This window comes from Falco peregrinus, chromosome 3 (assembly GCF_023634155.1).
Source record: "Falco peregrinus isolate bFalPer1 chromosome 3, bFalPer1.pri, whole genome shotgun sequence".
Lineage (NCBI taxonomy): Eukaryota > Metazoa > Chordata > Aves > Falconiformes > Falconidae > Falco > Falco peregrinus.
The window spans coordinates 111,677,271-111,698,209 of NC_073723.1; the positions used below are offsets into that span (position 1 = coordinate 111,677,271).

General features: G+C 47.7%; 2 protein-coding genes across 4 annotated transcripts in view; one reads left to right on the forward strand and one right to left on the reverse strand.

The window, feature by feature from the left end:
- Window positions 1-8,471, forward strand: part of UBXN10 (UBX domain protein 10) — a 24,154-nt gene extending 15,683 nt beyond the window's left edge. Inside the window, exons 2-3 of one of the 2 annotated variants that reach the window (XM_055800916.1) lie at window positions 2,478-2,599; window positions 4,961-8,471. In XM_055800916.1, the coding sequence (XP_055656891.1) occupies window positions 4,976-5,857 (882 nt within the window). In that variant the 5' untranslated portion in view covers window positions 2,478-2,599; window positions 4,961-4,975 and the 3' untranslated portion in view covers window positions 5,858-8,471. Of the gene's footprint in view, window positions 1-2,477; window positions 2,600-2,997; window positions 3,086-4,960 lie in introns of those variants that run through there. The other variant, XM_055800918.1, reaches the window with a different exon arrangement.
- LOC101923206 (ATP-dependent RNA helicase DDX19B) lies at window positions 8,165-20,669 on the reverse strand. 2 transcript variants are annotated; one of them, XM_055800911.1, is made up of 12 exons: window positions 20,510-20,669; window positions 19,265-19,313; window positions 18,764-18,817; window positions 17,813-17,948; window positions 15,381-15,473; window positions 14,600-14,702; window positions 13,736-13,850; window positions 13,379-13,556; window positions 12,701-12,938; window positions 11,481-11,643; window positions 10,504-10,695; window positions 8,165-10,083 (listed from the first exon to the last, which is right to left on the reverse strand). In XM_055800911.1, exons 1-12 carry the CDS (start codon window positions 20,564-20,566, stop codon window positions 10,022-10,024), a joined length of 1,440 nt encoding a protein of 479 aa, XP_055656886.1. In that variant the 5' UTR covers window positions 20,567-20,669; the 3' UTR covers window positions 8,165-10,021. The 2 variants fall into 2 exon arrangements, with proteins under 2 accessions (XP_055656886.1, XP_055656887.1); XM_055800912.1 differs by lacking the exon at window positions 20,510-20,669 and adding an exon at window positions 18,434-18,672.
- Between the last annotated feature and the right edge of the window lie 270 nt (window positions 20,670-20,939).

Below are 20,939 nucleotides of genomic sequence, written 5' to 3' on the forward strand. Positions count from 1 at the left end.
CTCCCTCCGCCATCTCACTTCTGCCATCTCCATCTCAGGCCAATGCAGCTCCCGGATGAGGCCAGACAAAGTCTTGGCCATGGTTTTACAAACTGAGGGATTTAGTGGCTGGAGAGTCAGGACAAAAGTGATTTACGCCCAGGAGGTGCAGAGCTGGCACCACAGAGGATGTTGCATCCTTGCTCCAGCCGCAGAGGTGGCTCTTTGGCCTCAGTGTTGTCTCAAGCGGGCACTTGGTTTCGCTAACTCACACCCTGCATCCTCAGAGATGGGTTGTCTTGGGTCTTTCCCTTGCAATTGCCCCCCCCCAGTCCATGTCTGCATCCAAATCCAGCCACACCGAATCGCAAAGGGAGGTGAAGGGATTCCGGTCCTGCCCTCAGGGCACAGGAGACTCCAGGAGTGTGTGGGCAAGGGGTCCGCGAAATTAAATCAGCAGCAGCAAAGGCTGGAAACGCCATGGAAACCCAACTCGGAATGCTTTTTGAATACAGTATTTAATCACCATAACTGAGACACAATACAAAGACACATGGGAGGCAGAAAACTGGAGGAGATAAGAAACAAAAGCTGCTATCTTCCCTGTGAAACCACGAGGCAAACACACACACAAATGGAGGGTATCAGGCACGTATGCAGGGCTCCACCCGCTGCAATTAACCACCCTTCTAGGGAAGGGAATGTGGGGTGGAGGGGTGGGATTGTAAGAAAATGGCTTGGGGTCTGTATCCAAGAAGAAAATACCTTGTGGAATTTCTTGAGAGCCACCAAAGCTGCTCACTGGAAGCGACGTCACCTCCCGGCTGTCCTCCAATGCTGGCAGAGATGTCCATCCAGGGGCTTTTCTTCCCTCCAACCTTGTATTTCCTGCTGCCAAGTGGAATAAAAAGCCATCCAAGCTTGATAAGGAAAGGCTGAGGAGCAGCAGCTTACCTGCCTCCCCACTCAGGCGTACCGAGTGGCTTACCCACTCTCCATCTGCACAAGAAACCATCTCAAAATGCTGCGATGCAAACCGATGGGCATCACTCCGACACCCAAACCCTCTGCTTTCCCCACCTGACTTTGAAAACCATGGCATTTGAGTATCCCTTTCCCACCTCACCCACAAAAAACTTCCATTGCGGAAGATTTTCCCTGTTGTGTTCTGTGCTGCTCATGCTCACACGCTTTGGCCTTGCAGGTCCTTGCCCTTCAGGGCAGGTTTGCTGCTGTGTTGTGCCCGATGGTGAAAGATGGACCTGATCCCTTGGGGTTTTGCCGTAGAGTTTGGCTAAACCTGTATAAAAGGCACCGTCCGGGGGCCTAAACAGAGACCAGAGGGCTGGGATCGAGCAGGTTGGGGATCCACAGGTGGCTTTAACCAAATCCCCTTGTTTTAAACCCTCCCTCTCTACAGAGTTCTCAGGAGAGTGAGCACCCCAAGTTAAACCCTCTCTTCACAGAGCCACAAACCCTAGGGCTTAAAAACCACCCGTGGAAGTTACTATCCCATTGGAAACACGAAACTTTTCAGCCTTTCTATGGAGCAAACAAAGAGGGGTATCAACATCTGTGTGTTCAGGGACTTATTGAAATGTAAATACACCTGGTGCTTTGATCTGCAAAACGTTTGTGTCTTCTGTGTGGTGTTGCTCAACATCCTCTGGATGGGATGAGCTGATATGTGACTATTTTCTTACCTTTTCAGCGCACAGGTATGCCTTGATCTTCCCCCACCTGCAGGGTGGAGATCCCCGGGGTTGAGGGTAGATAAAGTTATTTATTGCTCGTTTCTTGCTGCCTTTGATGGGCATCTGTTGGTGGGAGAAGCATCTGGTTAACTAGAAGCGGGTTTAAATAGGGATTAATGGGGAAGAGATGGAAATGTCAGCGTTATGTGGGGTGTTCCCACAATGAAAACTGACTCAGGGATCATTTATAGCCTGGGGGATCAGAAGGACTCCCCCCTCCCTGTCAGCAGACACCAGGGTGCCAAGCGTCCAGGCACAAAGCAAACTGCAAAATCCCCCAGGGAGTTGTTTTAGGTCCCTGGATGATCTTGTGCATGAAGTGTAATGTTTTAAAGGTGTTCTCATCAAACACCTGATAAGTTTGGTGTTTATTTGTCTGGTCTTATTCAGCAATCGTTCAGGTGAAGCTGTTCAATCACAGTATCTTGAAACTCATGCCACAGGGGGGTTAGAACCAAGTCCCGTTGCTCTCATTCTGCTGCCTTTGCTCAGGACAGGGTGTAACACCATATTTTTAAACTTTCAGGGTTAAGAAAAAAAAAAAAAAAAAAAGGTTTTCTGTATTCAAGTGGGGTGACAACTGCAGAGTTTTGCTTTGGGTGGGATGGGGGAAAGAGAGCTCTTGCAGGAGGGATGGGGACAGCCTCAGCATCACACTCACCTACAGGGTTTGGAGCAGTTGTGTGGGAGACAGCCCTGCTGCTACACCCCTGCTCACCCCCCCATCTCCCTTGTGCCCCCCAGGACGAAGCCTCCAGCCCCACACAAGATGCTGGGGCTGTCCCCCGCCACCTTCAAGGCCCAGCACTGCAGACTGTTTCTCCACAGAGCCCACACGTGGACACCGCAGTCGTCCCCTGGTCCAGGTATGTCCCTCCCATCTGTGCCAGCACATTGTGGCCATCCCAGGCCTGGTTATATCCCTGGGCCCATGCTGGGACACCAGGCCTGTCCCCAGGCCCAGTTATAGCCCCCAGGCCCACGCTGGGACACCAGGGCTGTCCCCAGGCCCAGTTACATCCCCTGGGCCCACACTGGGACACCCACACCGGAGTGTCACGGCCGCCCCTGGGCCCATCCCACAGGCCGCTGCTGTGCCGGGGCAGCTAGGCCGTGTAGCCCACCGCAGCCGCACTGGGCTCAAGGAGCCCAGGGCGCGGGGACCCGAACGGACCCCGGCGCCGCCATCCTTCGGGCCGCGACGTGGCCCCCGGAGGACCGCGCGCGGCGGCGCTCCGGCCAGTTCGTCTCTGTGGTGGCGGGGCGGGGTCTACCGCGCGACCGGAAGTGGAGCGATCGCCATGGCAACGCGGCTGTGTTTGCCGGCGGGCGCGGGCGGCCCGGGGCGGCAGGTGAGGGGTGACAGGGTCGGGCTGGGCCCGAGACCGGCTTGAGGGACTGGGTTGTGGGGCTGGGGGATGGCTGTGGGGCCGAGGGGCCGTGCAGTTGGGTTATAGGGCCGGGGCCTGGCCGTGGGGCTGTGGAGTCGGGTTATAGGGCCAGGGCCTGGATGAGGGGCTATGCAGTTGGGTTATAGGGCCAGGGCCTGGCCGCAGAGTTGGGTTATAGGGCCGGGGCCTGGTCGTGGGGCTGTGGCGTTGGGTTATAGGGCTGGGGCCTGGCCACGGAGTTGGGTTATAGGGCCGGGGCCTGGCTGTAGGACTAGGCTTAGCTGTGGGGCTGGGGCCAGGCTGTGGCACTGAGGGCTCTTCCGTGCGGCAGGCTAAGGGCCTGGGGTGCCTGCCCTCCCAGGCCCTGGGGTCACCATGTTTGGGGGCACTTGTGGGCACAGCCCTCCATGACTGGAGTTCCCCATCCCAATTGAGGCACCCAAATGTAAAGCACACCATATTTAAAACAACTCCTCATAGTTAACCTCTAATATATACTGTGCTGAAGCAGAGCAGGCCCTTGCTCAGGAGGGTCTCACCATGGCTTTGGACAGGTTGTTTGCTTTGAGTTTTTTGTTTGAACTGGTGGTGTAACTGGTGATACCTGGTAAGTGCTCTGATGCACTTGGGAGTTCCTCTTCAGAGGCTGCCGAACTACAGCTTGTTGCCTTGGTGTTTATTTGTTAGAGGCAGTAAACGAAAGGCACACACCTTCTCCTTCCCACAAGCTCCTAGGTAACTCTGATGAGTCACTTGGGCAGCGTGTCCCTGTCCGGAGCTCTGCTGGAGGCTTACAGAGGGACAGATCTCTCCCTCCAAGCAGCTCTGTACTGGAGCGGGTCAGGGCACGCCTGTGTGCTGGGACTGGGCCTTGGCTTTGCTTGGTGTTGGCTTGCTGAGCCTTTCCATTTCACGGAAGCGGAGGAGAAATCTAGTGTTAACACATTACTGGCAAAAGGTTGTGGAACAACAGCAGTGGCTGTTCCCTTCTGTTCGTTTGTTTGTTTTGGGGTGATGAACAGGAGGCGAGTCCAACTTTATCATTACTAGAGAATGCCAGGGGCTCAAAGTTGATGTTTTCTTTTTCCTCCTTGATAAATCCTGCTATGCAAACCACAGAAAAAGAAGAGGTGCATGACCCTGTTGCGCTTCTAAAAAATGTTGTTGTAAGGTTGTGGCCCAGTTGTTTGGGCTGTTGGACTCCTTTGTCCTGGTAAAGCACAGGTGGTCTGAGCGCAGCTTAAATTGGGGAACACACAGCAGAACATGACTTCATCTTTAACAGGGGGTTAGTATCAATCTCTGTTAAGCAGCTTTTGGTCACAGGAGAAGTCAGAATGGGTTTCTCTGTATTGAATCAGACTTACTCAATTTCAAAGGTCTTCAGAGCTTTTTAAAAAGTGAAGTGTAGTGAATCTTACTCAAAAGTCTGCAACAGGAACTTGATCTGTCACTGCAGGAACAGCAAAAAGGCCAGATCTGTGCTTTGAAGTCTACTCATCTCCCATTTTCACTGAGTGTCTAGCTTCAGAATAAAATGCTTCTGTTCTTTCCATCAAAAACTTTAAGTTGGGAAGGGCATAACTTCCTGACGCTCTGGGTCAACTTTAAACAATCCCTGACAAAGCCAGCACCTATAAATACACGTATCCCGCCGTCTCTGACTCAGCTGTTACTGAACCGTAGAATTGCTGCCTGCCTGCATGGTGATACACCAGATTTATTGCTATTATTAGCTGACATGCAGCACAGAAGTGGGAGCTGTAGGAAGATTAAGCTCTCTAGAAACTTTCTGGCTGATTCCTGTAACTTTTCCCTCTGCTACCCCATCCACAGGTGCCTTGAGAAGCAATGGCCACAGCGGCTCTCCTGAACTTAGCACCATCTCACTTCTACTTCCCTTCAAGCACGGCAGCTGCTTTCTTGTGGACAAACACCATAGACATGCATGTCACCAGGCCAAAATCTGCCAAGGGACGCACGAGGTCAAGCTTCAATTACTCTCAGAGCGTGGAAGCCTGTCCTTGCCGAGTGCCATCTTCCCCGCCACCAGCAGCTCCTCATGAGGTGGTTAACAGCCAGAGAGCATCGTTCACAAAACCAGCATTCCCATCTGGCCATGTGTCTCCTGAGGAAATCCCAGAGCTCCTGCAGCAAATACCTTTGAGGAGCTCCTCTTCCCTGAACAAGTACAGGGTGCTCCCCTCTATCGGCTGGAAAGGTGAAGGGAGTGGCACTGTGGATGCAGTGGCTGAACAGACCAACCAGCTGAAAGTGAACAGGGAGCTGGAGGACACTCCGAAAATCAAAACTCTTTCTGGGGAAGAAGGATCTGCCAGCACATTGCCAGAAAGCGATGTCCCCGCTGAAGAGAGCTCACAGGTGCAGTGTCCCCCCAAGAAACTGGGAATGCAACTGAGGCAGGAGAGCCCTTCGATGTTGACTGTAAATTTGGAAGAGCCTCCGAAAGAAGAGTCGCACTTGCTGCTCGCTATTCGATCTCCCTCTGGTCAGAGATTTGAACATCATTTCAAGCCCACTGACAGTCTCCAGACGGTCCTTGCTGTGGCAGAACAGAAGATGTCAGCCAAATACAAACGCTGCAGTGTTGAAACGATGGAGGTGCCTCGAAGGAGTTTCCCTGACCTTACGAGGTCCCTCCATGAATGTGGGATTCTCCACAAGTCCGTGCTGTGCATCTGCCAGAAAGAGCAGCACGATGCAGGTCTTTAGGTGCACAGAGACGCTGCTGTGGGTCTTTCTGCTGAGTGGGATGCATTACTTCTTTTGAAAAACAGCCTGGTATTTTCTGGGCCTACTTCATCTTGCCACCTTCCAAAAATTCCCCTTGAAGCACACTTGTGTAAACATGTTGAAACAGTATTTCGAGTGTATATACCTGCTACATAAGTAGCATCTTGTTTCATGTGTGCCATCACAAATTGCGTCCTGAGCACCACCAACCTTTGGCCTTCTGGGTTTCTTGAAAGTGCTGATGATGTTCTTTGAAGACTGAAGTTTCTGAGACCTCTCCCCATGTCCTTTTCTATTATGGTGGGAAGGTGCCACTTCCCAGAGTGGATCTGCGTGCAGAGGCACTTATTTGGGAAGGTAAAAACAAAACTGTGTTATTCTGGAGCACCATCTTCACCCTAAACATCTTCTTGAGTGCGACCGAAAAGGAGATCAAACCCCAAACCCATCTGGAAATAACAGTGATTACACATTAACGGATTAATGTGAAGTATTAAATTGCCAGACCGATGGTAATACACCTGTGAGGGCTCAGCTCTTTCTGGATAACCTCAGTGCAGCTTTTAAGAGTGACTACATCACCTTTTTAAGAACAGCTAGTCATTATTTTGGCTGTATTGGTGAGCAGCAGGATTTTCTACTTAGTTTTCCTTCTCTCATTCAACTCATGCTCCATAAGTAAGAATAGATGGATAGTTAAGATGGGATGTTACGTAATACTTCCATTTAACACCTTTACACTGAAATGAGTGAGTCCAAGCAAGCAAGGGGCTGCTTTGAGAAATTTTAAATAAAAATACATTAATTGGATTTGACTGAGGAATTGGCTTATGCAGTAGACTGTGTTTTACTATGCTACCATCAAAAAAGGCTGATAGGGTAACCTGGCAGGTTTAGATAAACACAGTGCTAAAAAAAATACCTAAGTTTCTAATGGAAATACATATGGTTCAAAGGCAGTATTTCAATCTACTAAAAAAACCCGATAGCTTGCTACACAGATAAGCTAGCTGTAATATTCGGAGGTAAACCTGACTTTTTTTTTTTTTAACCTCAGCGTAACTGGAGCAGCAGTAGAAAGCTGATGCTGGGGTTGACCAGGAGTATAGTGGCTCATTCTAAAGCCAAGTGTTTGGGGTCCAGTGGCTTTATGAAAATGGTACCTGATGGAACAGCATTGCCTGCTACTGTGGGTGATGGTAACTGCGCTGTGGCAATCCCCATGTTCAGGGAGATCAGGATATCCGAACATGTGGGGGCTTGTAATCAAACCTCAGTGGGGAGCAAAGCATTTCATGTTTCGAGAGCAGGAACCATTTTCTGTGTTTCATTTGGCGTTAGGTGGTTAATTCCCTTATTATGATTTTGTGTATACTGTATTCCTTCTCCATTTCAGAGTGTTTTCATACTGTGTGGTAGTGTAATCAATAAAACCTTTCAGGCTGAAACCTGAACTTGGAATGGTTTATGTGAACAGGAGGTTTAGCCATCGCATATTCTCTTAAACAAGAAATGCCGTTAACTTGATGGCAAATACCTCAGGGACCGTCCAAATCAGATTTTGGGACGGTCAGCTGCCATTCACACCACCTTGCAAGTGCCTTCCCGGAGTTTTTCTCTCTGTCCTCTATTAAATACAAGATTGCAGCATGAAAGAAGCACTTTGGATCAGTGACTGCCTACTGCTAACAACAGAGACAGGGCAAACCACCACGCAGGCTTGAGAGCATACAGGGCTGATGTTCTTCCACTTCTGCTCTTGGTTAAAACAACTTGGATCACAGTGGACAGCACTTCTTGTGCTAGGGGATATTCCTCCTGAATATCTCCATCTAAGATGAAGCTGAATGAGTTTGGTCCTCTAACCAACTTACCCCAGGCTACAGCATCTCCCAAGAGGTGCATTTTAATTATTCCCTTTTCTAAAAACCCCATCAGGCAAGTGCAGAGCAGGGAAAACACCTCTCTTCTCCCTGCATTGTCCTTCCCATCCCTTCCAAAGTCATCTGGGCATGCAGGGGATGATGCCAACTCTGCCAACTCCAGCACGAGAAGGAAAAGAAGAGTATTTATGTCACCTCATTTATTGTGTGGTATCACTTAAAGAGCCTCCTCCTGGGAAGTTTTTAAAAATTTCAGCATTAAATCAGATGAAGTTCAGTCTGTCACAGGATGCTTTGAGAAGGTCATAAATAGAAAAAAACACCAGGACTCCCAGCTGGGAACGTCCTTACCTAAGGCTTTTAAACAACAACAAAGTATTCAAGCAAGAAATTAGCCAAGGCATTGTTCAGTATGTGTTCTTTATTCCAATTAAAAGTACATTAGAAACAGCACACAGGACCAGCAGCAGCTTTCATGACAATTCAACCCAATACTCTGCTGTCACGAGGTCATTCAACTGTACTATTAAAGTAGGTGATTGAAACAAGTCTTCCACTCGACACGCAAGCACTCACTCACCTGCCACTTTAAATAGGTTTCCAACAGAATAAAAATAGATACACCCCAGAATACAAAAAGTTTAATTTTAACAGTTGTTTTTTTTTTTTTTCACTAAAGCCTTTATACAAATTGATAAAAGGGTGCACAATTTCCTAAAATTTTAGGTACATTTTAAATGAGCCTTTTTTTACTTGGTAAAAGGATCCATGTTCCTGTCTTTGAACAGAATATGATGGCCAAAATTGCAAAGAAAAAAATTCCTAGTTAAATTTACAATTTATACATTTGTTTTGAAGTGATTCCTGCATCGAGTAGCAGGCCAATGGCTGCTCACGCACGTCCCATTTTTCCCCAAAATGTGCACCCTACGTTCTAGTTCAGGAGCTTCCTTCTCCTGGAAACCGGGCTGGGGGAACAACCCACAGGCTTTCAGCTGCGCGCACGAGAATGGTCCCAACCGAACTAAAAGCCCGAGCACAGAAGTTGCAAATCATTCCTTCTCCGGCAAGGATCACCCTGGGGCGAGGGACTGATGACCTGTTTTGCACTACGAGCACAATGAAAGTGGAGCGCTTCCCGTCTGCAGTTTGGCTGAGCAATTTAACTCAAAACTCTTGATACTGAAACATACTGTAATAGGTAAATTTGGTGTTCAAAAAGTCTTTTCTTTTGGTCAATACAAGCTACCATGATTTTTTTTTTTATTCCTATTACTGATTGATGAAGCCCGGCAGTTCTGGATGTTATTCATGCAGAGCTTCACAGCAGCATCTTAGAACTGGCACCACCTGCCTTAAGGTGACTGACCCCCACTCCAACAGTCATTAGCATTTTATGGAGGTGAATTTATTCAGAAACTTAATAAGTACAGTTCCCTTCATACTGCCCCTCCCTCCCCACCCCACCCACCTACACCTTGGTGAGGTTACACACTTCAGATGAACTTCTAGAGTACATACTTAAGCACTGTCACCACTGCACTGCTTTATGCATAGTGGCCATTATAACAAATCGAGGACAAATTAAAAGAAAATACTGCCCAGCAAAAGCAACACGGCACCTGTGTTTGCAAGTATGAGCTACTGGAGACATCCTTAGGACAACTTACGTAAGGAAAAGCAAGGCAAATCCATCAGGAAGCCAGAAATGAGTCTGGAAGAGCTCAGGGGAGCGCCAAAAAGAATGACATCCTATTTTGTACAAGTTGAGTATTTAGCCAAAAACCAGCTGCCTTGTTTGGTTTTCTGTGGTTTGGTTTTTTTTTCCTCCTTTACTTATGTCCATTAAATATTCAGCTGTTGAATTTTAACTGATCAGGTTAATGCTGAACTTAATTTCAAATTACAGGTAATAAAGCTTTCTCCTTGGTTGTTTGTTTTTTTTTTTTTAAATTTGTTTTCAATAATTACATATTGCCCATTGTTTTGGCAAGTGTATTTCTTAGAATTCAAAAGATCATCCCGTTTTAAGGCTAAACTAAGAAATGTTAAAAGCTTCTGTAAACATTTCCTCTTCCTCCCCATAGTTGCACAATTTGAAGTCCAACTGCAATTTTTAAAATGAGGTAATTTTTGTGTACTCATATCTTAAGAGAGTCCTTTGCGGGACTAGCTGAGAGGCGTGCCAATCTGAACGCTGATCCAATTGTAGTGGGAGAGCTTCCACAGCAGGGTACACACCAGTTCCAGCAGCTGTACTTCAGTTAGTTATCTTCTCAATTTCATCCAAGTCATCAGTATCCAATTTGTTTATCTTTTTGTCTGGAAAAGATAAGTCAGTCAGATTTCGTAACACAGAGCAGAGAAGGGAAAGCTGCTTTCTTCAGCTGGTCTCAGGGAGTTTGGGTTTATCTGTGAAATGTTCAGTCAGGTTTTAAAACTACCATGTAAAACTTTCATCAAAGCCCCATCTGAGTACTCAAATGTTACCAATCTCTGGAACATGCATTTTAAGGACTATCAGGTAGACAGCAAGCAGACAACTTGACTTATTTCTGCTCCCATCATCTGTAGCAGTTCACAATCCTAAGTGACATGATGCAAAATGCAGCTGATGTGCTGTTCTGCAGTCGGTTTAAGGCTCAACAAATACCCATTAGGTCTGCTCAGTACACAGCTAGTCAAAATTCTGCAGAAATAACATCTAATTTTAGAGAAAGAAGAAAGTCTGAGGGTACGTACTGAAATGTTCCTGGATTCTGTTGAGAATATTCATGCTGTGCTTGCTGTCCACCATGTTAATAGCCAGTCCTCGCTTGCCAAAGCGACCTGTGCGTCCGATCCGGTGCAGGTAAGTCTCATTATCTGGATTTCCATCTTTATCCACAGGAAGGTCAAAATTGATAACAACAGAGACCTGCTCTACGTCAATCCCTGATAAAAAGAAAGCATCAGATGACACATTTGGGGCAGGAACAGCCCCCTCTAGCCTGACCTGTGTGCAGCTGGCTCACCAAAGCCAGGTTACCAGCAGCAGCACTTCCAACAGCTTTCCAAGAGCTGCCCTGTGGCTGCCTCCACATTGAGTCAAGAGTTAAAAGCCAGTCTCAAGCTCCGAAAAGGATCTTTTCCACAATATTCTTACAGGGTACTTTGAAATAAAAACTATCTAGCTGTTACACCAGAGAATCCCACTGAAACGGCTAACGGAAAAGCAGTTGGGAGATGCTTTAACTTTGAAATTTTGGAAACTCTCCTCCTCCCTGAAGCTGTAAAGGCCTCTTGGTGTTTGGTTGTTGTTTTTTTTTTTGTCCCCAAGTACTATATTGTCTTAACTGTTCTAGGATGTCAAATTGCAACACAAATTCCTGCTGGAGTTTGCTATGTTTCAGATTTCTGTATTTCAGCACATGTTTACTTTAAACACTGAGGGTCAGCAGTACGAGCCAGGCTTGGTGCCAGAGGCATAAAATTCTCATGGGATGGACTTTTTCATCTCAAGCTGCGGGATGCCTGCAAGGAGTCCTGTGTTTGCCGACAGGCATCTTTATATGCAAGGACACAGTCAGCACCCCAGGAGTCCTGGAATTACTTTAAGGACTAATTTGTCCAGACTGGAACACTTGAGATGCAAATTCTTTCTGCAAGCTGGCCAGCAGTATGTTATCTTAGGAACTGCTGCTTCTGCCCCTCTCTGGCGCAGCTCTGCCATGCCCTACCTCTGGCACAGACGTTTGTGGTCACCAGCACCTTTTCCTTGCCCTCTCGGAAACGCTCTATCACCGCAGCTCTCTGTTCCACCATCATTTCCCCACTGAGCAATGCCACCTGATGGCCTTCCTTCGAGAGCTCTGCTGCCAGCCAGCCAGCTGTCTTCCGAGTCTGAAACACAAAGTAAGGCCCGGCTTTGGGAGAAGTTTAAATGCTGTAAAGCAGAAACAAACCTCTCTGGGGTTGACTGGAAGCTCCGTGGGCGCTCAGTTTTTATATCTCCCAAGTGCTGTGCCCACCCCCTCCCCATTACAAACTGTGCTCCCAGCTCTCACACCACAAATAAGAAAACGTGCATCTGCCACCACAGGAACACTGTTTAAGAAAAGCACCCCTTTGTGCTTTGCTCCCAAGCTTTCACTCTATGAGGGAGTCTTGCATTACATGTGTACGCTAAAAACTCACGAGCATTGCCAAGAAAACAAAACTACTCAGCTTGGAAAATGGCAGGGTTAGAGCTGAATGTAGTTGTGAAATCCCACAGAGGCTCTACGCAGTCTTGAATTAAACAGTTTCCAATTTTGATAGTTTTTTGAGCTCTGATTATGTCTGATACTTGAGACAGGCTAAAAGCAGACTGCTGCAGCAGACTCCAAATACAGGTTTTCTCCTGCCTGAGCAAGCTTTACATGGCTGTTCTGGTGTGTCAGGACTGGGTTTTTTTCCTAAAAGTTATTACAGTGGCTTCCAGAAAAAAAAAGAAAAAGTCTCAGTATGATTCACAGGGAGAGCCCAGAGGTATATCGCCAATTACCCGAGGGAAATGGAGTCCCAGGAAAAGCTATGTATCGGCCACAGAACTACAGGTCTTCCCCATCCCTCAATTCTGCTCTATTTTCATCCATTTTCCAGCCTCACTTTTTTTTTTTTTTAAGTAGATCCGAGTAATACTTTGTTTTGGAAAACTGTGCATTACTTGATCTTTGCCTCAGAGGACTTCAAGAATAAAAATGACTATTGTGCTCTCCTGGACGGACAAACCCAGAGAAACAAACTAGCTAGGGCTATCACAGCTTGCAAGATTTCACTCCAAGAGGGAGCCAGAAAAGCCAAAGAAAAGGGCCGTTCATGTTCTCAGTTTCTTTCTGACAAGCGTGCCTGGCCAGGTTTTTAGCACTAGCAGACACTAATAGGGTTGTTGGGACTAACGTTCCCCGAAAGGACTCACGTGGCAGAAAATCATGGCCTGGGCAATGGTGATAGCACCATAGATATTACAAAGAGCCTGGAACTTCTCATCTCTGTTATTGCACAGAACATAATACTGCTTAATAGTGTCCAGTGTCTCCTCCTCTCGTTTCAGTTTGATAATGTTTGGGTCAGGAACAACTTTTTGAGCAAACTTCCAGACAGAATCCTCAAAAGTGGCTGAAAACAGCAGCATCTGGCAGTCCCTGGGGAGCATTCTGCAAGAGAGAGAGCAAAATGGGCAGGGTTCCCATGCAACACTGTCACCCCCCTGATATCCTGATGGGATTAACGCTGCAGGCAAAGCAGAACAATGACCTCAGAACCATTTATTTCAGTGGCTGGGAAGACACTAATCTCACCAATGCCTGATCGTTCCCTCATGGACCAGTGGCATCCAGACTTGCATTCTTAAAAATTAATAAACCCTGCTTGAGGGACAGGCTTTTTATTCTGTAAGAAAATGAAACTACTTGTCATCCCCTGACATTCTGCCTCTATTAACCATCTGGATTAGAGCTAAATATATCATTTTAATCTTGTTGCTTTATCGGTGAAGACACCGGTCAAGAATCTAGTCCTGCTGTCCCTGCGTTACAAAATAGCTACAATCGAAAGAAACAAGTATCACCTCAGGCAACGCACACCAAGGCCTTACCTCTGAATGCGGATGCTCTGGTCCTGATGGCCCTGGGTTGCTATCATCACGTCAGCCTCATCCAAGACGAACACTTTGATTTTCTTGGGATCTATGAATTTCAGTTTGGAACACCAGTCCAGCACAGTGCCGGGTGTACCGATTACGATCTGCTCGGAGATCTTCTGACCTCTCTCCACTGCCGAGACAGAAAGGAGGTCTTTTGTAAGATGGCTGTTTCAGACAGCGAAACGCTCTGCCCCTCTCCAAGCTAGCCTATTTCACCGTCCCACTGCTCTATTGTTTGTCTGTTGTGTTGCACCCAAGGAAGATCATTTTCTCATTCACAGTCTGTTAGTAGCGTTTCACCTTACTCACATTTATTGCCTCGGACAGCATACGCAAGTTTCAGCTCCGGATAAAACTTTCCCATCTGTTCAATCACTTTTCCCGTTTGAAGTGCCAGCTCGTATGTTGGGGAAAGGCACAAACACTGGAAGGACAGAATGACAACGCGTTTGAGATTATCAACATCCTGGGCAACACCGTCACACTTGCTTTCTAAAATCCTTACTGACGTTTTCCTGGAGATGAACATGCGAGCAGCAGAACAGTTTCTGAAAGCCCAACAGCTCTGCATCCTGAAACTAGGGGAATGAGTTGAATCGATGCAGTCGCTGAGCTACCAGCTTTCTGTGTTCAATTCTGCTCCTCAGAATCGAGAGCGCAGATACTCTGCTGGGGGACATATATGGACAGTAGTAACAAGGAACCTAACACCTAGAGATAAGAACAGCATTTTTTAAGTAAAGAACTCTAGCCTTGGTAAAGCTGCTCAACTATCTTATAAGGAAAATGGGTTGAAAAAGTCCCTTTCCTGGCACCGTCTGCTCTACTGCCACAGATATCTTCCATTCCATCCCAAATTCCGCTACCTTAACCCCCTCCAGCCTGCAATATTTCTCTGATTTAATTTCCCCCAGAATGATATCTCCCTGACGTAACTCCTCACAGACCAATGGCATCCTGAGTTATGCAAGGGAGGGACTGATAGGAAGAAGTTGTGAGCAAAATCCACGTCTTCTGCATTAAACATTTCGATACATCCCCAAATCACCAGCCCCTGATAAGCAGTTTACAGAAATAGAGTATCAAAGGTCCCAAGAGAAGCCCAGCCTCTTCACTAGGCGGCACTGCACCACCCCTAACCCCCCCGAAATGGTCACATCCCGGAAACTTTACCTGTGGATACTTGTTCCCAGGTTCAACGCGACTGAGCATGGCCAGGACAAAGGCAGCTGTCTTGCCAGTACCGGACTGAGATTGTGCAATCAAGTTCTGTGGGCTGCAAAACATCCAACAGATACGAGCTCAACCAGATGAACCACCCGGACAACATATTCATGGGGTTGAATGATAAAGAAAATGCAGCGAGTGGCTTTTTAGTACCTTTTAGATTTACCACTGCTCTGGACCGGTGCCTAATTTGACCAGCTATGCTCCACGGGGCAGAAGTTAGCTTCTGCCCTCTACCAACTCTCTTTCAGCACTACTTGATTATTTCCTTGATGAATGAAAACTGTGATTAACTGTCAGTACTTTTCCATTTCAAACATCTCCCCCTAGTGTCTCAATACTTCAGACATTTCAGCTCAGGGGCACAGAGAAGAAAACCAGCCGTGCAGGCAACGCAGCATCTCAACTACTCCCACCCACCCAGGATTTCTGGAGCTACGTTCCATAGCGGCCTCATTATTACTCCCCTACACTGACTACGAAAACTGGACTGACCTCGGCTGAGCACCTCAGCACTGCACGTTCAGTACCAGCCCTAGGAAAAGGACAAGTCCAGGGCTGCTGTCACATAGCTTGTGACCACAGAAACACCGTGGCATGGGAACCCTTTCACCACAGCCCGGACAGCTTCCCCATCACTATCGTCCCACCCAGAGTTCAGTAATAGTACACTAAATCTGTCAAACCCTTCCTATACTGGAAGAGAGTAGAAAGTATGTGTACATACGGTTCAGCAAGCATCATGGGCAGGGCATTCTCCTGTATCTTAGATGGTCTGTTGAAGCCCATGGCATAGACTCCTTGCAGGAGCTGTGGTTTCCTGAAAACACAGGAATTTAAAGTACATTTGGTTTTCATTTGTGTACAAAAAGGTGAGAAAAAACCTCGCAACCAGACCCAGAGCTGCTCCTTTCTGTGTACCCACTACAGTCACACCGGTGAGGTGACTGTGATCAGTGCCTGGAAGCTACAGCTAGTGACAGCAGAAAGTCTGGAAAGGAAGCTTTGCAAAACCCCTTTGATTTAGTAAGTCAGCCTGCATGCCTGCCTTTCATGGAAAACCTTGGGTCACAGCTCTAAGGCTAGCCCTGGGCTTCTCTTTCTAAAGCAGCTTTTCAGACAATCCTGGGAAACCCGGAGCAGAAAGTATTAATCCTGTCCTTTAGGCCAATCGCTTTTCCTCAGCCATGCCTAATCTCGGCACCAAAATTATCACTCCTTGAAGACTCAAATAGGGGACTAAGCGACCTCGGTACAGGCAGAACAGAATGAAGCGTAACGTCATGAAATCGTTGCAAGGACTTCAGGAAGTCGCAGTGGATTCTGCAAGACAAACTGACATCTTCACACCAGAGTGATACTGGTGTAGCACACAAAACGGGTAAAGGACTGGGTAAGCGTAGTTCACCATGACTGCACCTAGTGATCCATAGGTATAACCCAGCACTCAGACCTCAGCATGTACTGACACTGCTAGTCAAATGCTCACCAACTGCTTTTTCTCGAGGGAGCTTTCTAGTCTCAGCAGACACTTGTGTAGACAAGGAGATCCAACAACCACCTAAAATCAAGGTTATGGTGCTAGTGAACTCTTAGCTGATGACCTCCAAGTGCTTACTGGAGTGCTGTTAGCGGTGCTCAGGAGTAAGGGCTTTCCTTTCAAAGCAGGTTACAGATTTCCTGCCCACCATTTCCCGCTGTTAAGAACTTCCTATTCAGCACAAGCATGCTTTTAAAAAATCGTGTATTACTTTCAGATGATGGCTGGAACAAAAGCTCTTTGAAAATGTAACCTTGTACTACTCAGTAGCAAGGACGTACAAAGCCCAACTCTGCAACAGTTGCCAAGGATACGCCAAGTCATAACAAAATGAAGACTCAATTAGTCTGACTGCCCCCATCATTAATTCACTTGGGATTGTTTAGCTTTTGAAAGATGGGAATTAGTCTAACAGGCACTACAGGACCTTAGCTTTTTTTGTAGACGTTCAACCACTAACATTAACAAAATGAAATGACATCCTGACATTTCACAGTGAGAAGTCTCATCGGCTCCGATTTCCCCGTGGAGCTTGCAAAAGAGCAACGAAACCAAGATCATCAATATAACCAACAACAATCTCAACAGGACAGCCTCTTTAGCACATTAAAAAAAAAAAATAAATCCATCATGCCTTAAGTCCAGCTATCGTTGTTTGAAAGCTCCACCGGTAAAGGTCTTCAATAGCAAGGGTCAGAAAATACTAATGCTAGTAGTCTCTCCAGTACATAAATCCAGTATTGCTGGCAGAGAAAAGACAAGCTTTTCCCTTTGTGCTGTTCAGTGCTGCTGCTGGGCCTTCACAAATAACCATCAGGAACAGAAGATGGTTGTGTTCATTACTTCTGCCAATAAACCAAATCTTGTATTTTCCAAAACACTGCGGTGCTGCCAAACACCTGCTCCGAGCATCCCTGCATTTGCTGGAGAACTGGGGGCAAAATAACAATGCCTTCAACACGGAAAAGGTCTCACTTTGCAATTCACGTAACCCCGGTGACAGTGGCCATGGAAGGACAGCCCTCTGTCCTCTGTTCACCTCATCCAGCTTACCACACGCAAACTCCACTGTGCACTTGAAGGAAATTTGATGAAAACCATACATTAAATTCAGAATAGTGTTGCTAGAGCTGATTATAGAAAGCAATGCTAGCTCTACACAGAGCAGGAATTAAAATGAGCTTGTTTCAGATGGAAGCCTTCACAAGGTACCAAGAGAAAACAGTTCTCCTTGCATTTAAATAATACAATAAATCATATGCTGATTTATAAATGACAAATTCACAGTAACTTGAAACAGAAACACATGCACTTTTAAGCAGTATCTCCTATGCAGCCAGGGAATCTATCGGGACACGAGGGGAGGCTCCCAACTATCTGATTGGCTCCAAACTCACGTCTGTTCTTGCAGTTTCACCAAAAGTGAGTCAACGCTGCGCCCCGTGAGCTCAAGAACGAGACTTCCTACAACCGAGTGGGCCAAACAACACACTAAAAATACAGCCATCAGGGAGCCTGTTCAGTACGTCTGTTCCCAGGTTCTAAGAGCTCAACGCAGAGAAGTCTCTGACCCATCCCAGCGTTACCCTTCTAGCAGCTTTGAGCTGATGGGCACTTACAGTCGCAGCTCCTCAAAAGACTTGACGGAGTAGAGAGGCGATGTGGGATCCCTCTGCAGCACCTCCACTTGATTTGTTGTGTCAACCAAGTTACTGCGGATTAGCTTGTTCAGCAAGGACTGGGCAGCTCTGTCCTCTGTTGATAAAGCAGGTAGAAAAAATAAATCACTTTTTGAAGTCTCTATTACAGAGCAATGTCATAAAAGAGCCCAAACTTCCTGAATAATGGGACATCTATCAAGACATCCCAGAGATACACATTTAATATCCAGGAAGATAAACCAAAGCAAGCACTGTTTTAAGGGGGACCTTAACAGATACAGAACTCTGCTTACTTAAGATAATATAGCTTAGCATCTAACTGGAAGGCAGGACAGGGTTAAAAGCCTCCTAAAGCCTCAGTATTATCTGACATGTGGGCAGACACCTTTCAGGGTGTTTTTTTCTTTCTACAGGAAGTTTGAGGACAAACAGTACTTCGAAAGATTCCAGGGCTGAAACACAGCAAGGGCTGAGGATAAGTGAGATCAAAACAGAAGGTTAAACTGCTGCACTTTGAGGTTTTGCTAACAAATCTGTTTTCTAAAGCCACCTTCTGAAATATTTAGAGCCGATACCCACCTCTTAACAGCCATTTCATAAACGCAACATGTTGGTTGCTACAGCAATTCCAGCTCCAGGTTATCCAACTCCTCCTGTATCCAGTCCTGCCTTTGAGGATACTGCTATCCCCTTATTTCTCTCCACTCTAATCCAGGAGTCTCCCAAGTTATTACAGGACCCAATGGCTTTAAAAGTATTATGGAGGAAGGACATGTCTTACAATTAAGTCCTTGGGGCAGGATACAAGATCATCCATCCTGAGACATAAGGCAGACTTACTTTAAGTATAAATGAAACGTATTTCTTTTCAACATTCCTTGCCAAAGCATCTTTCAAGAAAGCACTTACCCTTCTCCTCATCCTCCGTCTTCTCTATGTTGTCATCTGCCTTGACAACGGTACCTAAATTAAAACAGTTTTGGGGCACATGTAAGGTCAGGCCTCAGAGACAGCCCACACCTGCAAAGATTTACATTTTGAATATTGTGGAGAAAAGCTACAACAGCTGATTTTCCTGATGAGAACAGCCCTGAGAACAGCTCTGCTCTATCGTTGTGCAGAAGAAACCCAAGTTACTCGCTCTTTACAGCCAAACTGAATTCTATCCGCCGTACCAACAGATTTTACCCACACAGCTCCTTGAATACAGCAAACCATGATCAAAAAAAGCTAGCCTAGCAGAACAAGCACAAGAGCCGGATATTTACCCTACACTACTGTTCAATCTTAACTTTATGTTTCCCTCTTCTGGAGTTTCTTTACTAATTGGGAATTTACTGTGGCAGCAGCACTCCAAACCCAGTGGAAAAACATGCCCTTGCTAAGACCATCTGAGCAGCTGTAACTCACCATTGGCATCTGGTTTGGTTTTTTCCTCCTTCAGGTGTAAATTGCTCAACTACAAGTGAGGAAAAACACAAAATCAGTCATTCTGAAGCTACCTACATTTTACTACTGGCCAGGAAAACCTGAACTTCAATCAAGGCTTCCAGATTCACCTCCGGCTAAAACTATTGCACAGGCCCCACCAAAAACACATGCTCGAAGGCAAATGAGATGAAGTTAGCAAGACGGGCTCTATTTCAAGAGTTTTAAGACAAACACAACTTTTTCTAAGCTGTAACAACGACATGGGGGAAGAGGGTTGTTTTCTGTCCCTGCATCTCTGCTCCCCCATAGCTCTACTGATGGTAAATAGGGGAAAAATCATATTCCTGGCCGGAATGTGGAGCAGAGTGCAGGGCTGGGTGGCATAAGCCACCCCAGGACGAGTCCCGCTCATGGGGGGGTTGTTTTCCCACCAGGAATGCGACAGGGAGAGAAGCCCCATCCCACAGGTCCAGGGTCTCAGTTAACGCTCTCTCCACGCTAAAGTGCAGCACTTGAGCAGCTCAGAAAAGTAAAAAAAAACCAAAACAACAACGAAAAAAACCCAACAAAACCACCCCAACACCTCAAACAAATTTAGATCTTGTCATTAAAAAAAAAAAAAAATAGAGAAAAAGGGGTTTTTTGGCCCCTGGAAGCCAGCCTGCAGGCTGGGTGAGGGTGCTGCTGACAGGGCTGTGTCTGGATGCAGGGGGAGGCCAGGGGCCTCCCTGCCCTTTTGACACTCGAGAAAGGCGACGGAAATTTAATAAAATCAAACAAAGAAAAGGGATTTTTTTGCTCCCGAAGGAAGACCCCAGCCACCCCCCACCCCCCCACCCCGAAGCGGTGCTGCTGGCAGGGCCCCACTACGTAGGGGAAGGACAGGGGCCTCCCTGCTCTTTTAATACTCAAAACATGAAAGGAGACATAAAAAAATTAAAAAAAAAAAACCAAAAAAAAAAGGCAGAAAAGAGGGGGTTTTGCTCCCCAAGGAAGACCCTAGGCACCGGGCCCCCCCCAGGCGGTGCCGCCGGCCAGGCCCCGCCGCGAAGGACAGGAAGGGGCCTCCCTGCCCCACTGATGCGCCAGAAAAACATAAAAAATGGGGAGAAAAGGGTTGTCCGGCGCCGGCTGCTTCCCGTGAGGCGGAGGCGGCGGCCCCCGGCCCCGCTCCCCCCAGCCGCCCCCCGGCCCGGCTCCGGCCGCCCCCCGGCCCCCACTCACCGACTCGGCCGCCGCCTCCTGCTCGTCCACGGCCAGGGCCCAGGAGTCGGTGGCCATGTCCGGGCCGGGGGCGCTGGCGCCGGGCTCGCCGTGATCAGCCGCAATGGCGCCGGGCAGGGGAAGGGCGCCTGCGCCGGCCCCGCCACCGCCTCCCGCAGCCCCGGACCCGGCGGCAACCGCGGCCGCGGCGGCGCGTTCCGGGAGCGGCGCGTTCCGGGCCCGCCCGGGGGCTGTGCTGGGGGGGGGGGGCGGGGCTGGCCCGGGCGGGGGGCCTGGCCTCGGTGCGCTGTGGGGCTGGGGTCAGGCTGTGCCCTCTGTAGTGTGGGGCTGGGGTGCAGGCCCCCCTCTGTGGTGTGGGGCTGGGGTCAGGCTGTGCCTTGTGTGATGTGGGGTCTGGCTTCTGTATGGTGTGGGGCTGGGGTCAGGCTGT

What these genes read in the sequence shown, in the direction of transcription:
- LOC101923206 (XM_055800911.1), bottom strand. Translation starts at nt 20,566, where the DNA reads ATGGCCACCGACTCCTGGGCCCTGGCCGTGGACGAGCAGGAGGCGGCG. An exon ending in AGGAGGCGGCGGCCGAGTCG is followed by an intron (nt 19,314 to 20,509) that starts GTGAGTGGGGGC and finishes CCTCACTTGTAG; the next exon opens with TTGAGCAATTTACACCTGAA. An exon ending in CCCATGATGCTTGCTGAACC is followed by an intron (nt 14,703 to 15,380) that starts GTATGTACACAT and finishes GATGTTTTGCAG; the next exon opens with CCCACAGAACTTGATTGCAC.